Source organism: Hyla sarda, unplaced genomic scaffold (genome assembly GCF_029499605.1).
Source record: "Hyla sarda isolate aHylSar1 unplaced genomic scaffold, aHylSar1.hap1 scaffold_1739, whole genome shotgun sequence".
NCBI classification, from domain to species: Eukaryota; Metazoa; Chordata; class Amphibia; order Anura; family Hylidae; genus Hyla; species Hyla sarda.
The window spans coordinates 29194-43689 of NW_026608381.1; the positions used below are offsets into that span (position 1 = coordinate 29194).

Consider the following 14496-nt stretch of genomic DNA (forward strand, 5'->3'; position numbering starts at 1 on the left):
ATCCCGCCACCTTCTCTAGTACCAGAACGCTGCGATCTGATTGGCTCGTTTGGGCAGATCCGAGAGCATTCGGCTTTCTCCGTCAGGTGGGTGTGGTGAGGCCGCGGCTTGGTCTGATGGGCGGGGCCCAGGATTCGGCTGTCAGCAGGGGGCGGAGTGAGACGGTGTGGTACCAAGCATCGGCTGTTCGGGTTTTTCCGGAGGCAAAGGGAGGGGTCAGTTGTAAGCAGGGGGCGGGATCAAGGCTTCGGCTGTTCGGGTGTTTCCGGAGGTGGAGGGAGGGGCCGGCTTTCATCAGGACCACAGGCAGAGCGGCGGCCGTATCCCGGGGAGCAGCATCGTGTGAACAGGACATGAAGTGAGGCCTCTCCGGCAGCGCATACGGTCAGCATGGCGGAGATCACCAGCCTCGCCCCCAGCTTCGGTAAGCCTGTGCCGCGTCTGATGTTAGGGCCGCCGGGTTCCACGGAGCGGAGCTTCGGTGTGAGGGCCCCGAGGCGGGGTGTGGCCCCTGGGGGAGAAGGATGTGGAGCCGCAGCTCAGCATCAAACTCCTCTGATGTCAGCGGCCTTATTGTTATTATGACGTCATCAGAGCCGATGCCGGGTCTGTAAAAGTGACATCATCTTTGGAAAACTATGTCATGAATGAGGTGATGTCACATGTAGAGGACAGGTATGTGAGGTGTATGAGGTGATGTCACATGTAGAGGACAGGTATGTGAGGTGTATGAGGTGATGTCACATGTAGAGGACAGGTATGTGAGGTGTATGAGGTGATGTCACATGTAGAGGACAGGTATGTGAGGTGTATGAGGTGATGTCACATGTAGAGGACAGGTATGTGAGGTGTATGAGGTGATGTCACATGTAGAGGACAGGTATGTGAGGTGTATGAGGTGATGTCACATGTAGAGGACAGGTATGTGCGGTGTATGAGGTGGTCACATGTAGAGGACAGGTATGTGAGGTGTATGAGGTGATGTCACATGTAGAGGACAGGTATGTGAGGTGTATGAGGTGATGTCACATGTAGAGGACAGGTATGTGAGGTGTATGAGGTGATGTCACATGTAGAGGTCAGGTGTATGAGGTGATGTCACATGTAGAGGACAGGTATGTGCTGTGTATGAGGTGATGTCACATGTAGATGTCAGGTATGTGAGGTGTATGAGGTGATGTCACATGTAGAGGACAGGTATGTGAGGTGTATGAGGTGATGTCACATGTAGAGGACAGGTATGTGAGGTGTATGAGGTGATGTCACATGTAGAGGACAGGTATGTGAGGTGTATGAGGTGATGTCACATGTAGATGTCAGGTATGTGAGGTGTATGAGGTGATGTCACATGTAGAGGACAGGTATGTGAGGTGTATGAGGTGATGTCACATGTAGAGGACAGGTATGTGAGGTGTATGAGGTGATGTCACATGTAGATGTCAGGTATGTGAGGTGTATGAGGTGATATCACATGTAGATGTCAGGTATGTGAGGTGTATGAGGTGATGTCACATGTAGAGGACAGGTATGTGAGGTGTATGAGGTGATGTCACATGTAGAGGACAGGTATGTGAGGTGTATGAGGTGATGTCACATGTAGATGTCAGGTATGTGAGGTGTATGAGGTGATGTCACATGTAGAGGTCAGGTATGTGAGGTGTATGAGGTGATGTCACATGTAGAGGACAGGTATGTGAGGTGTATGAGGTGATGTCACATGTAGAGGACAGGTATGTGAGGTGTATGAGGTGATGTCACATGTAGATGTCAGGTATGTGAGGTGTATGAGGTGATGTCACATGTAGAGGACAGGTATGTGAGGTGTATGAGGTGATGTCACATGTAGAGGACAGGTATGTGAGGTGTATGAGGTGATGTCACATGTAGAGGACAGGTATGTGAGATGTATGAGGTGATGTCACATGTAGAGGACAGGTATGTGAGGTGTATGAGGTGATGTCACATGTAGAGGACAGGTATGTGAGGTGTATGAGGTGATGTCACATGTAGATGACAGGTATGTGAGGTGTATGAGGTGATGTCACATGTAGAGGACAGGTATGTGCGGTGTATGAGGTGATGTCACATGTAGATGTCAGGTATGTGAGGTGTATGAGGTGATGTCACATGTAGAGGACAGGTATGTGAGGTGTATGAGGTGATGTCACATGTAGAGGACAGGTATGTGAGGTGTATGAGGTGATGTCACATGTAGAGGACAGGTATGTGAGGTGTATGAGGTGATGTCACATGTACATGTCAGGTATGTGAGATGTATGAGGTGATGTCACATGTAGATGTCAGGTATGTGAGGTGTATGAGGTGATGTCACATGTAGAGGACAGGTATGTGAGGTGTATGAGGTGATGTCACATGTAGAGGACAGGTATGTGCGGTGTATGAGGTGATGTCACATGTAGATGTCAGGTATGTGAGGTGTATGAGGTGATGTCACATGTAGAGGACAGGTATGTGAGGTGTATGAGGTGATATCACATGTAGATGTCAGGTATGTGAGGTGTATGAGGTGATGTCACATGTAGAGGACAGGTATGTGCCGTGTATGAGGTGATGTCACATGTAGAGGACAGGTATGTGAGGTGTATGAGGTGATGTCACATGTAGAGGACAGGTATGTGAGGTGTATGAGGTGATGTCACATGTAGAGGACAGGTATGTGAGGTGTATGAGGTGATGTCACATGTAGAGGACAGGTATGTGAGGTGTATGAGGTGATGTCACATGTAGAGGACAGGTATGTGCGGTGTATGAGGTGATGTCACATGTAGATGTCAGGTATGTGAGGTGTATGAGGTGATGTCACATGTAGAGGACAGGAATGTGAGGTGTATGAGGTGATGTCACATGTAGAGGACAGGTATGTGAGGTGTATGAGGTGATGTCACATGTAGAGGACAGGTATGTGCTGTGTATGAGGTGATGTCACATGTAGAGGACAGGTATGTGCGGTGTATGAGGTGATGTCACATGTAGAGGACAGGTATGTGAGGTGTATGAGGTGATGTCACATCTAGAGGTCAGGTATGTGAGGTGTAGGAGGTGATGTCACATGTAGAGGTCAGGTATGTGAGGTGTAGGAGGTGATGTCACATGTAGAGGACAGGTATGTGAGGTGTATGAGGTGATGTCACATGTAGAGGACAGGTATGTGAGGTGTATGAGGTGATGTCACATGTAGAGGACAGGTATGTGAGGTGTATGAGGTGATGTCACATGTAGAGGACTGGTATGTGCGGTGTATGAGGTGATGTCACATGTAGAGGACAGGTATGTGAGGTGTATGAGGTGATGTCACATGTAGAGGACAGGTATGTGAGGTGTATGAGGTGATGTCACATGTAGATGTCAGGTATGTGAGGTGTATGAGGTGATGTCACATGTAGAGGACAGGTATGTGAGGTGTATGAGGTGATGTCACATGTAGAGGACAGGTATGTGAGGTGTATGAGATGATGTCACATGTAGAGGACAGGTATGTGCGGTGTATGAGGTGATGTCACATGTAGAGGACAGGTATGTGAGGTGTATGAGGTGATGTCACATGTAGAGGACAGGTATGTGAGGTGTATGAGGTGATGTCACATGTAGAGGACAGGAATGTGAGGTGTATGAGGTGATGTCACATGTAGATGTCAGGTATGTGAGGTGTATGAGGTGATGTCACATGTAGATGACAGGTATGTGCGGTGTATGAGGTGATGTCACATGTAGAGGACAGGTATGTGAGGTGTATGAGGTGATGTCACATGTAGATGTCAGGTATGTGAGGTGTATGAGGTGATGTCACATGTAGAGGACAGGTATGTGAGGTGTATGAGGTGATGTCACATGTAGAGGACAGGTATGTGAGGTGTATGAGGTGATGTCACATGTAGAGGACAGGTATGTGAGGTGTATGAGGTGATGTCACATGTAGATGTCAGGTATGTGAGATGTATGAGGTGATGTCACATGTAGATGTCAGGTATGTGAGGTGTATGAGGTGATGTCACATGTAGAGGACAGGTATGTGATGGTATGAGGTGATGTCACATGTAGAGGACAGGTATGTGCGGTGTATGAGGTGATGTCACATGTAGATGTCAGGTATGTGAGGTGTATGAGGTGATGTCACATGTAGAGGACAGGTATGTGAGGTGTATGAGGTGATGTCACATGTAGAGGACAGGTATGTGCCGTGTATGAGGTGATGTCACATGTAGAGGACAGGTATGTGAGGTGTATGAGGTGATGTCACATGTAGAGGACAGGTATGTGCCGTGTATGAGGTGATGTCACATGTAGAGGACAGGTATGTGAGGTGTATGAGGTGATGTCACATGTAGAGGACAGGTATGTGAGGTGTATGAGGTGATGTCACATGTAGAGGACAGGTATGTGAGGTGTATGAGGTGATGTCACATGTAGAGGACAGGTATGTGAGGTGTATGAGGTGATGTCACATGTAGAGGACAGGTATGTGAGGTGTATGAGGTGATGTCACATGTAGAGGACAGGTATGTGAGGTGTATGAGGTGATGTCACATGTAGAGGACAGGTATGTGAGGTGTATGAGGTGATGTCACATGTAGATGTCAGGTATGTGAGGTGTATGAGGTGATGTCACATGTAGAGGACAGGTATGTGAGGTGTATGAGGTGATGTCACATGTAGATGTCAGGTATGTGAGATGTATGAGGTGATGTCACATGTAGATGTCAGGTATGTGAGGTGTATGAGGTGATGTCACATGTAGAGGACAGGTATGTGAGGTGTATGAGGTGATGTCACATGTAGAGGACAGGTATGTGAGGTGTATGTGGTGATGTCACATGTAGAGGACAGGTATGTGAGGTGTATGAGGTGATGTCACATGTAGAGGACAGGTATGTGAGATGTATGAGGTGATGTCACATGTAGATGTCAGGTATGTGAGGTGTATGAGGTGATGTTACATGTAGAGGACAGGTATGTGAGGTGTATGAGGTGATGTCACATGTAGAGGACAGGTATGTGCGGTGTATGAGGTGATGTCACATGTAGATGTCAGGTATGTGAGGTGTATGAGGTGATGTCACATGTAGAGGACAGGTATGTGAGGTGTATGAGGTGATATCACATGTAGATATCAGGTATGTGAGGTGTATGAGGTGATGTCACATGTAGAGGACAGGTATGTGCCGTGTATGAGGTGATGTCACATGTAGAGGACAGGTATGTGAGGTGTATGAGGTGATGTCACATGTAGAGGACAGGTATGTGAGGTGTATGAGGTGATGTCACATGTAGAGGACAGGTATGTGAGGTGTATGAGATGATGTCACATGTAGAGGACAGGTATGTGAGGTGTATGAGGTGATGTCACATGTAGAGGACAGGTATGTGAGGTGTATGAGGTGATGTCACATGTAGAGGACAGGTATGTGAGGTGTATGAGGTGATGTCACATGTAGAGGACAGGTATGTGAGGTGTATGAGGTGATGTCACATGTAGATGTCAGGTATGTGAGGTGTATGAGGTGATGTCACATGTAGAGGACAGGTATGTGAGGTGTATGAGGTGATGTCACATGTAGATGTCAGGTATGTGAGATGTATGAGGTGATGTCACATGTAGATGTCAGGTATGTGAGGTGTATGAGGTGATGTCACATGTAGAGGACAGGTATGTGAGGTGTATGAGGTGATGTCACATGTAGAGGACAGGTATGTGAGGTGTATGTGGTGATGTCACATGTAGAGGACAGGTATGTGAGGTGTATGAGGTGATGTCACATGTAGAGGACAGGTATGTGAGGTGTATGAGGTGATGTCACATGTAGAGGACAGGTATGTGAGGTGTATGAGGTGATGTCACATGTAGAGGACAGGTATGTGAGGTGTAGGAGGTGATGTCACATGTAGAGGACAGGTATGTGAGGTGTATGAGGTGATGTCACATCTAGAGGTCAGGTATGTGAGGTGTATGAGGTGATGTCACATGTAGAGGACAGATATGTGCGGTGTATGAGGTGATGTCACATGTAGAGGACAGATATGTGCGGTGTATGAGGTGATGTCACATGTAGAGGACAGGTATGTGAGGTGTATGAGGTGATGTCACATGTAGATGTCAGGTATGTGAGGTGTATGAGGTGGTCACATGTAGAGGACAGGTATGTGAGGTGTATAAGGTGATGTCACATGTAGAGGACAGGTATGTGCGGTGTATGAGGTGGTCACATGTAGAGGACAGGTATGTGAGGTGTATGAGGTGATGTCACATGTAGAGGACAGGTATGTGAGGTGTATGAGGTGATGTCACATGTAGAGGACAGGTATGTGAGGTGTATAAGGTGATGTCACATGTAGAGGACAGGTATGTGCGGTGTATGAGGTGATGTCACATGTAGAGGACAGGTATGTGAGGTGTATGAGGTGATGTCACATGTAGAGGACAGGTATGTGAGATGTATGAGGTGATGTCACATGTAGAGGACAGGTATGTGAGGTGTATGAGGTGATGTCACATGTAGAGGACAGGTATGTGAGGTGTATGAGGTGATGTCACATGTAGATGACAGGTATGTGAGGTGTATGAGGTGATGTCACATGTAGAGGACAGGTATGTGAGGTGTATGAGGTGATGTCACATGTAGAGGACAGGTATGTGAGGTGTATGAGGTGATGTCACATGTAGAGGACAGGTATGTGAGGTGTATGAGGTGATGTCACATGTAGAGGACAGGTATGTGAGATGTATGAGGTGATGTCACATGTAGAGGACAGGTATGTGAGGTGTATGAGGTGATGTCACATGTAGAGGACAGGTATGTGAGGTGTATGAGGTGATGTCACATGTAGAGGACAGGTATGTGAGGTGTATGAGGTGATGTCACATGTAGAGGACAGGTATGTGAGGTGTATGAGGTGATGTCACATGTAGAGGTCAGGTATGTGAGGTGTATGAGGTGATGTCACATGTAGATGTCAGGTATGTGAGGTGTAGGAGGTGATGTCACATGTAGAGGACTGGTATGTGCGGTGTATGAGGTGATGTCACATGTAGAGGACAGGTATGTGAGGTGTATGAGGTGATGTCACATGTAGAGGACAGGTATGTGAGGTGTATGAGGTGATGTCACATGTAGAGGACAGGTATGTGAGGTGTTTGAGGTGATGTCACATGTAGATGTCAGGTATGTGAGGTGATGTCACATGTAGAGGTCAGGTATGTGAGGTGTATGAGGTGATGTCACATGTAGAGGTCAGGTGTATGAGGTGATGTAGCATGTAGAGGTCAGGAATGTGCGGTGTATGAGGTGATGTCACATGTAGAGGTCAGGCTTGTGCGGTGTATGAGGTGATGTCACATGTAGAGGTCAGGTATGTGAGGTGTATGAGGTGATGTCACATGTAGAGGTCAGGTGTATGAGGTGTATGAGGTGATGTCACATGTAGAGGTCAGGTGTATGAGGTGATGTCACATGTAGAGGTCAGGTATGTGAGGTGTATGAGGTGATGTCACATGTAGAGGTCAGGTGTATGAGGTGATGTCACATGTAGAGGTCAGGCTTGTGCGGTGTATGAGGTGATGTCACATGTAGAGGTCAGGTATGTGAGGTGTATGAGGTGATGTCACATGTAAATGTCAGGTATGTGCAGTGTATGAGGTGATGTCACATGTAGAGGTCAGGTATGTGCGGTGTATGAGGTGATGTCACATTTAGAGGTCAGGCTTGTGCAGTGTATGAGGTGATGTCAAATGTAGATGTCAGGTATGTGAGATGTATGAGGTGATGTCACATGTAGAGGACAGGTATGTGAGGTGTATGAGGTGATGTCACATGTAGAGGTCAGGTGTATGAGGTGATGTCACATGTAGAGGTCAGGTATGTGAGGTGTATGAGGTGATGTCACATGTAGAGGTCAGGTATGTGCGGTGTATGAGGTGATGTCACATGTAGAGGTCAGGTATGTGCGGTGTATGAGGTGATGTCACATGTAGAGGTCAGGTATGTGCGGTGTATGAGGTGATGTCACATGTAGAGGTCAGGTGTATGAGGTGATGTCACATGTAGAGGACAGGTATGTGCGGTGTATGAGGTGATGTCACATGTAGAGGTCAGGTGTATGAGGTGTATGACGTAATGTCACATGTAGAGGACAGGTATGTGAGGTGTATGAGGTGATGTCACATGTAGATGTCAGGTATGTGAGATGTATGAGGTGATGTCACATGTAGAGGTCAGGTGTATGAGGTGATGTCACATGTAGAGGACAGGTATGTGAGGTGTATGAGGTGATGTCACATGTAGAGGACAGGTATGTGAGGTGTATGAGGTGATGTCACATGTAGAGGTCAGGCATGTGCGGTGTATGTGAGATTACAGGGGTGACGATGATATTCTTGTTTTCTCCCGCAGATATGTCTCCCATCGCGGCAGGGTTTATTGGAGCGGCGGTGTTGGTGGTGTCGGTCTCGGTGGCGGTCTTTATCTGGAGCTGCTGTCACAGCCGCGCAGAAAAGAAGTATAAGAACCCCCCATACAAGTTCATTCACATGCTGAAGGGGATCAGTATCTACCCCGAGACCCTGAGTAACAAAAAGAAGACCTTCCACGTGCGCAGGGAGCGGCCTGATGGGGGTAGTGCTGAGGCAGGACTAATGGGGCCGGAGAAGGGTCCTAATGGTCTTGCCACTGCCGTCACCCAGCTGCCCATCAACCCCAACTACGGGGCAGAGGTGAGTCCATGTGTGAGCACCAGCTCCAGTGGGACCAAGACGTCCTCCCCCTCCTCCCCTGACGAGGAGCGCCCCCTGGGGACCCTGACCATCGCTGTGGACTACAACTTCCCTAAGAAGGCCCTGGTGGTGACTATACAGGAGGCTCATGGCCTTCCGGTGATGGACGAGCAGGCCCGGGGCTCCGACCCTTACATCAAGATGACCATCCTGCCTGACAAGAAGCATCGAGTGAAGACTCGCGTCCTGCGGAAGACCCTGGACCCCGTGTTCGATGAGACCTTCACCTTCTACGGCGTCCCCTACAGTCAGCTCCAGGACCTGCTGCTTCACTTCCTGGTGCTCAGCTTTGACCGATTCTCACGAGACGATGTGATCGGGGAGGTGATGGTGCCGCTATCGGGGGTGGATCCCAGCACCGGGAGAGTCCAGATCACCAGGGACATTGTGAGGAGAAACATCCAGGTGAACAGAGGGGCCGCTGGGGAGGATGATGGGTGTAGTAGTGATCCTGTACTGATTGTAGACTAGAATGATGATGATGGGTGTAGTAGTGATCCTGTACTGATTGTAGACTAGGATGACGATGGGTGTAGTAGTGATCCTGTACTGATTGTAGACTAGGATGATGATGGGTGTAGTAGTGATCCTGTACTGATTGTAGACTAGGATGATGATGGGTGTAGTAGTGATCCTGTACTGATTGTAGACTGTGATGATGATGATGGGTGTAGTAGTGATCCTGTACTGATTGTAGACTAGGATGATGATGGGTGTAGTAGTGATTCTGTACTGATTGTAGACTGTGATGATGATGATGGGTGTAGTAGTGATCCTGTACTGATTGTAGACTGTGATGATGATGGGTGTAGTAGTGATCCTGTACTGATTGTAGACTGTGATGATGATGGGTGTAGTAGTGATCCTGTACTGATTGTAGACTGTGATGAGGATGATGGGTGTAGTAGTGATCCTGTACTGATTGTAGACTGTGATGATGATGGGTGTAGTAGTGATCCTGTACTGATTGTAGACTAGAATGATGATGATGGGTGTAGTAGTGATCCTGTACTGATTGTAGACTAGAATGATGATGATGGGTGTAGTAGTGATCCTGTACTGATTGTAGACTGTGATGATGATGATGGGTGTAGTAGTGATCCTGTACTAATTGTAGACTGTGATGATGATGGGTGTAGTAGTGATCCTGTACTGATTGTAGACTGTGATGATGATGGGTGTAGTAGTGATCCTGTACTGATTGTAGACTGTGATGATGATGATGGGTGTAGTAGTGATCCTGTACTGATTGTAGACTAGGATGATGATGGGTGTAGTAGTGATCCTGTACTGATTGTAGACTGTGATGATGATGGGTGTAGTAGTGATCCTGTACTGATTGTAGACTAGGATGATGATGGGTGTAGTAGTGATCCTGTACTGATTGTAGACTGTGATGATGATGGGTGTAGTAGTGATCCTGTACTGATTGTAGACTAGGATGATGATGGGTGTAGTAGTGATCCTGTACTGATTGTAGACTAGGATGATGATGGGTGTAGTAGTGATCCTGTACTGATTGTAGACTGTGATGATGATGGGTGTAGTAGTGATCCTGTACTGATTGTAGACTAGGATGATGATGATGGGTGTAGTAGTGATCCTGTACTGATTGTAGACTGTGATGATGATGGGTGTAGTAGTGATCCTGTACTGATTGTAGACTAGGATGATGATGGGTGTAGTAGTGATCCTGTACTGATTGTAGACTGTGATGATGATGATGGGTGTAGTAGTGATCCTGTACTGATTGTAGACTAGGATGATGATGATGGGTGTAGTAGTGATCCTGTACTGATTGTAGACTGTGATGATGATGGGTGTAGTAGTGATCCTGTACTGATTGTAGACTAGGATGATGATGGGTGTAGTAGTGATCCTGTACTGATTGTAGACTAGGATGATGATGATGGGTGTAGTAGTGATCCTGTACTGATTGTAGACTAGGATGATGATGATGGGTGTAGTAGTGATCCTGTACTGATTGTAGACTGTGATGATGATGGGTGTAGTAGTGATCCTGTACTGATTGTAGACTGTGATGATGATGGGTGTAGTAGTGATCCTGTACTGATTGTAGACTGTGATGATGATGGGTGTAGTAGTGATCCTGTACTGATTGTAGACTAGGATGATGATGATGGGTGTAATAGTGATCCTGTACTGATTGTAGACTGTGATGATGGGTGTAGTAGTGATCCTGTACTGATTGTAGACTAGAATGATGATGATGGGTGTAGTAGTGATCCTGTACTGATTGTAGACTGTGATGATGATGATGGGTGTAGTAGTGATCCTGTACTGATTGTAGACTGTGATGATGGGTGTAGTAGTGATCCTGTACTGATTGTAGACTGTGATGATGATGGGTGTAGTAGTGATCCTGTACTGATTGTAGACTAGGATGATAATGATGGGTGTAGTAGTGATCCTGTACTCATTGTAGACTGTGATGATGATGGGTGTTGTAGTGATCCTGTACTAATTGTAGACTGTGATGATGATGGGTGTTGTAGTGATCCTGTACTGATTGTAGACTAGGATGATGATGGGTGTAGTAGTGATCCTGTACTGATTGTAGACTAGGATGATGATGATGGGTGTAGTAGTGATCCTGTACTGATTGTAGACTAGGATGATGATGGGTGTAGTAGTGATCCTGTACTGATTGTAGACTAGGATGATGATGGGTGTAGTAGTGATCCTGTACTGATTGTAGACTAGAATGATGATGATGGGTGTAGTAGTGATCCTGTACTGATTGTAGACTGTGATGATGATGATGGGTGTAGTAGTGATCCTGTACTAATTGTAGACTGTGATGATGATGATGGGTGTAGTAGTGATCCTGTACTAATTGTAGACTGTGATGATGATGGGTGTTGTAGTGATCCTGTACTGATTGTAGACTGTGATGATGATGATGGGTGTAGTAGTGATCCTGTACTAATTGTAGACTGTGATGATGATGGGTGTAGTAGTGATCCTGTACTGATTGTAGACTGTGATGATGATGATGGGTGTAGTAGTGATCCTGTACTGATTGTAGACTGTGATGATAATGGGTGTAGTAGTGATCCTGTACTGATTGTAGACTAGGAGGATGATGATGATGATGGGTGTAGTAGTGATCCTGTACTGATTGTAGACTGTGATGATGATGATGGGTGTAGTAGTGATCCTGTACTGATTGTATACTAGGATGATGATGGGTGTAGTAGTGATCCTGTACTGATTGTAGACTGTGATGATGATGATGATGGGTGTAGTAGTGATCCTGTACTGATTGTAGACTAGGATGATGCTGATGGGTGTAGTAGTGATCCTGTACTGATTGTAGACTAGGATGATGATGATGGGTGTAGTAGTGATCCTGTACTGATTGTAGACTGTGATGATGATGGGTGTAGTAGTGATCCTGTACTGATTGTAGACTGTGATGATGATGATGGGTGTAGTAGTGATCCTGTACTGATTGTAGACTGTGATGATGATGATGGGTGTAGTAGTGATCCTGTACTAATTGTAGACTGTGATGATGATGATGGGTGTAGTAGTGATCCTGTACTGATTGTAGACTAGGATAATGATGATGGGTGTAGTAGTGATCCTGTACTGATTGCAGACTAGGATGATAATGATGGGTGTAGTAGTGATCCTGTACTAATTGTAGACTGTGATGATGATGGGTGTTGTAGTGATCCTGTACTGATTGTAGACTGTGATGATGATGATGGGTGTAGTAGTGATCCTGTACTGATTGTAGACTGTGATGATGATGGGTGTAGTAGTGATCCTGTACTGATTGTAGACTGTGATGATGATGATGGGTGTAGTAGTGATCCTGTACTAATTGTAGACTGTGATGATGATGGGTGTTGTAGTGATCCTGTACTGATTGTAGACTGTGATTATGATGATGGGTGTAGTAGTGATCCTGTACTGATTGTAGACTGTGATGATGATGATGGGTGTAGTAGTGATCCTGTACTGATTGTAGACTGTGATGATGATGATGGGTGTAGTAGTGATCCTGTACTAATTGTAGACTGTGATGATGATGGGTGTTGTAGTGATCCTGTACTGATTGTAGACTGTGATTATGATGATGGGTGTAGTAGTGATCCTGTACTGATTGTAGACTGTGATGATGATGATGGGTGTAGTAGTGATCCTGTACTGATTGTAGACTGTGATTATGATGATGGGTGTAGTAGTGATCCTGTACTGAATGTAGACTAGGATAATGATGAGGATGATGGGTGTAGTAGTGATCCTGTACTGATTGTAGACTGTGATGATGATGATGGGTGTAGTAGTGATCCTGTACTGATTGTAGACTGTGATGATGGGTGTAGTAGTGATCCTGTACTGATTGTAGACTGTGATGATGATGATGGGTGTAGTAGTGATCCTGTACTGATTGTAGACTGTGATGATGATGGGTGTAGTAGTGATCCTGTACTGATTGTAGACTGTGATGATGATGATGGGTGTAGTAGTGATCCTGTACTGATTGTATACAGTGATGATGATGGGTGTAGTAGTGATCCTGTACTGATTGTAGACTGTGATGATGATGATGGGTGTAGTAGTGATCCTGTACTGATTGTAGACTAGGATGATGATGATGGGTGTAGTAGTGATCCTGTACTGATTGTAGACTGTGATGATGGGTGTAGTAGTGACCCTATACTGATTGTAGACTAGGATGATGATGATGGGTGTAGTTGTGATCCTGTACTGATTGTAGACTAGGATGATAATGATGGGTGTAGTAGTGATCCTGTACTAATTGTAGACTGTGATGATGATGGGTGTTGTAGTGATCCTGTACTGATTGTAGACTGTGATGATGATGGGTGTAGTAGTGATCCTGTACTGATTGTAGACTAGAATGATGATGATGGGTGTAGTAGTGATCCTGTACTGATTGTAGACTAGGATGATGATGGGTGTTGTAGTGATCCTGTACTGATTGTAGACTGTGATGATGATGATGGGTGTAGTAGTGATCCTGTACGGATTGTAGACTAGGATGATGATGGGTGTAGTAGTGATCCTGTACTGATTGTAGACTAGGATGATGATGATGGGTGTAGTAGTGATGATCCTGTACTGATTGTAGACTGTGATGATGATGATGGGTGTAGTAGTGATCCTGTACTGATTGTAGACAGGGATGATGATGATGGGTGTAGTAGTGATGATCCTGTACTGATTGTAGACTGTGATGATGATGGGTGTTGTAGTGATCCTGTACTGATTGTAGACTAGGATGATGATGATGGGTGTAGTAGTGATCCTGTACTGATTGTAGACTGTGATGATGATGATGGGTGTAGTAGTGATCCTGTACTGATTGTAGACTAGGATGATGATGATGGGTGTAGTAGTGATCCTGTACTGATTGTAGACTAGGATAATGATGAGGATGATGGGTGTAGTAGTGATCCTGTACTGATTGTAGACTGTGATGATGATGATGGGTGTAGTAGTGATCCTGTACTGATTGTAGACTGGGATGATGATGATGGGTGTAGTAGTGATCCTGTACTGATTGTAGACTAGGATGATGATGATGATGGGTGTAGTAGTGATCCTGTACTGATTGTAGACTGTGATGATGATGGGTGTTGTAGTGATCCTGTACTGATTGTAGACTAGGATGATGATGATGGGTGTAGTAGTGATCTGTACTGATTGTAGAC

General features: G+C 45.8%; 1 protein-coding gene across 2 annotated transcripts in view; it reads left to right on the top strand.

The window, feature by feature from the left end:
- The first annotated feature begins 265 nt into the window (after positions 1-265).
- SYT11 (synaptotagmin 11) overlaps positions 266-14496 on the top strand; it is a 28931-nt gene continuing 14700 nt past the window's right edge. For both annotated transcript variants that reach the window (XM_056552617.1, XM_056552618.1), the window contains exons 1-2: positions 266-424; positions 8406-9190. In XM_056552617.1, coding sequence (XP_056408592.1) covers positions 391-424; positions 8406-9190 — 819 coding nt within the window. In that variant the 5' untranslated portion in view covers positions 266-390. The remainder of the gene's footprint in view (positions 425-8405; positions 9191-14496) is intronic.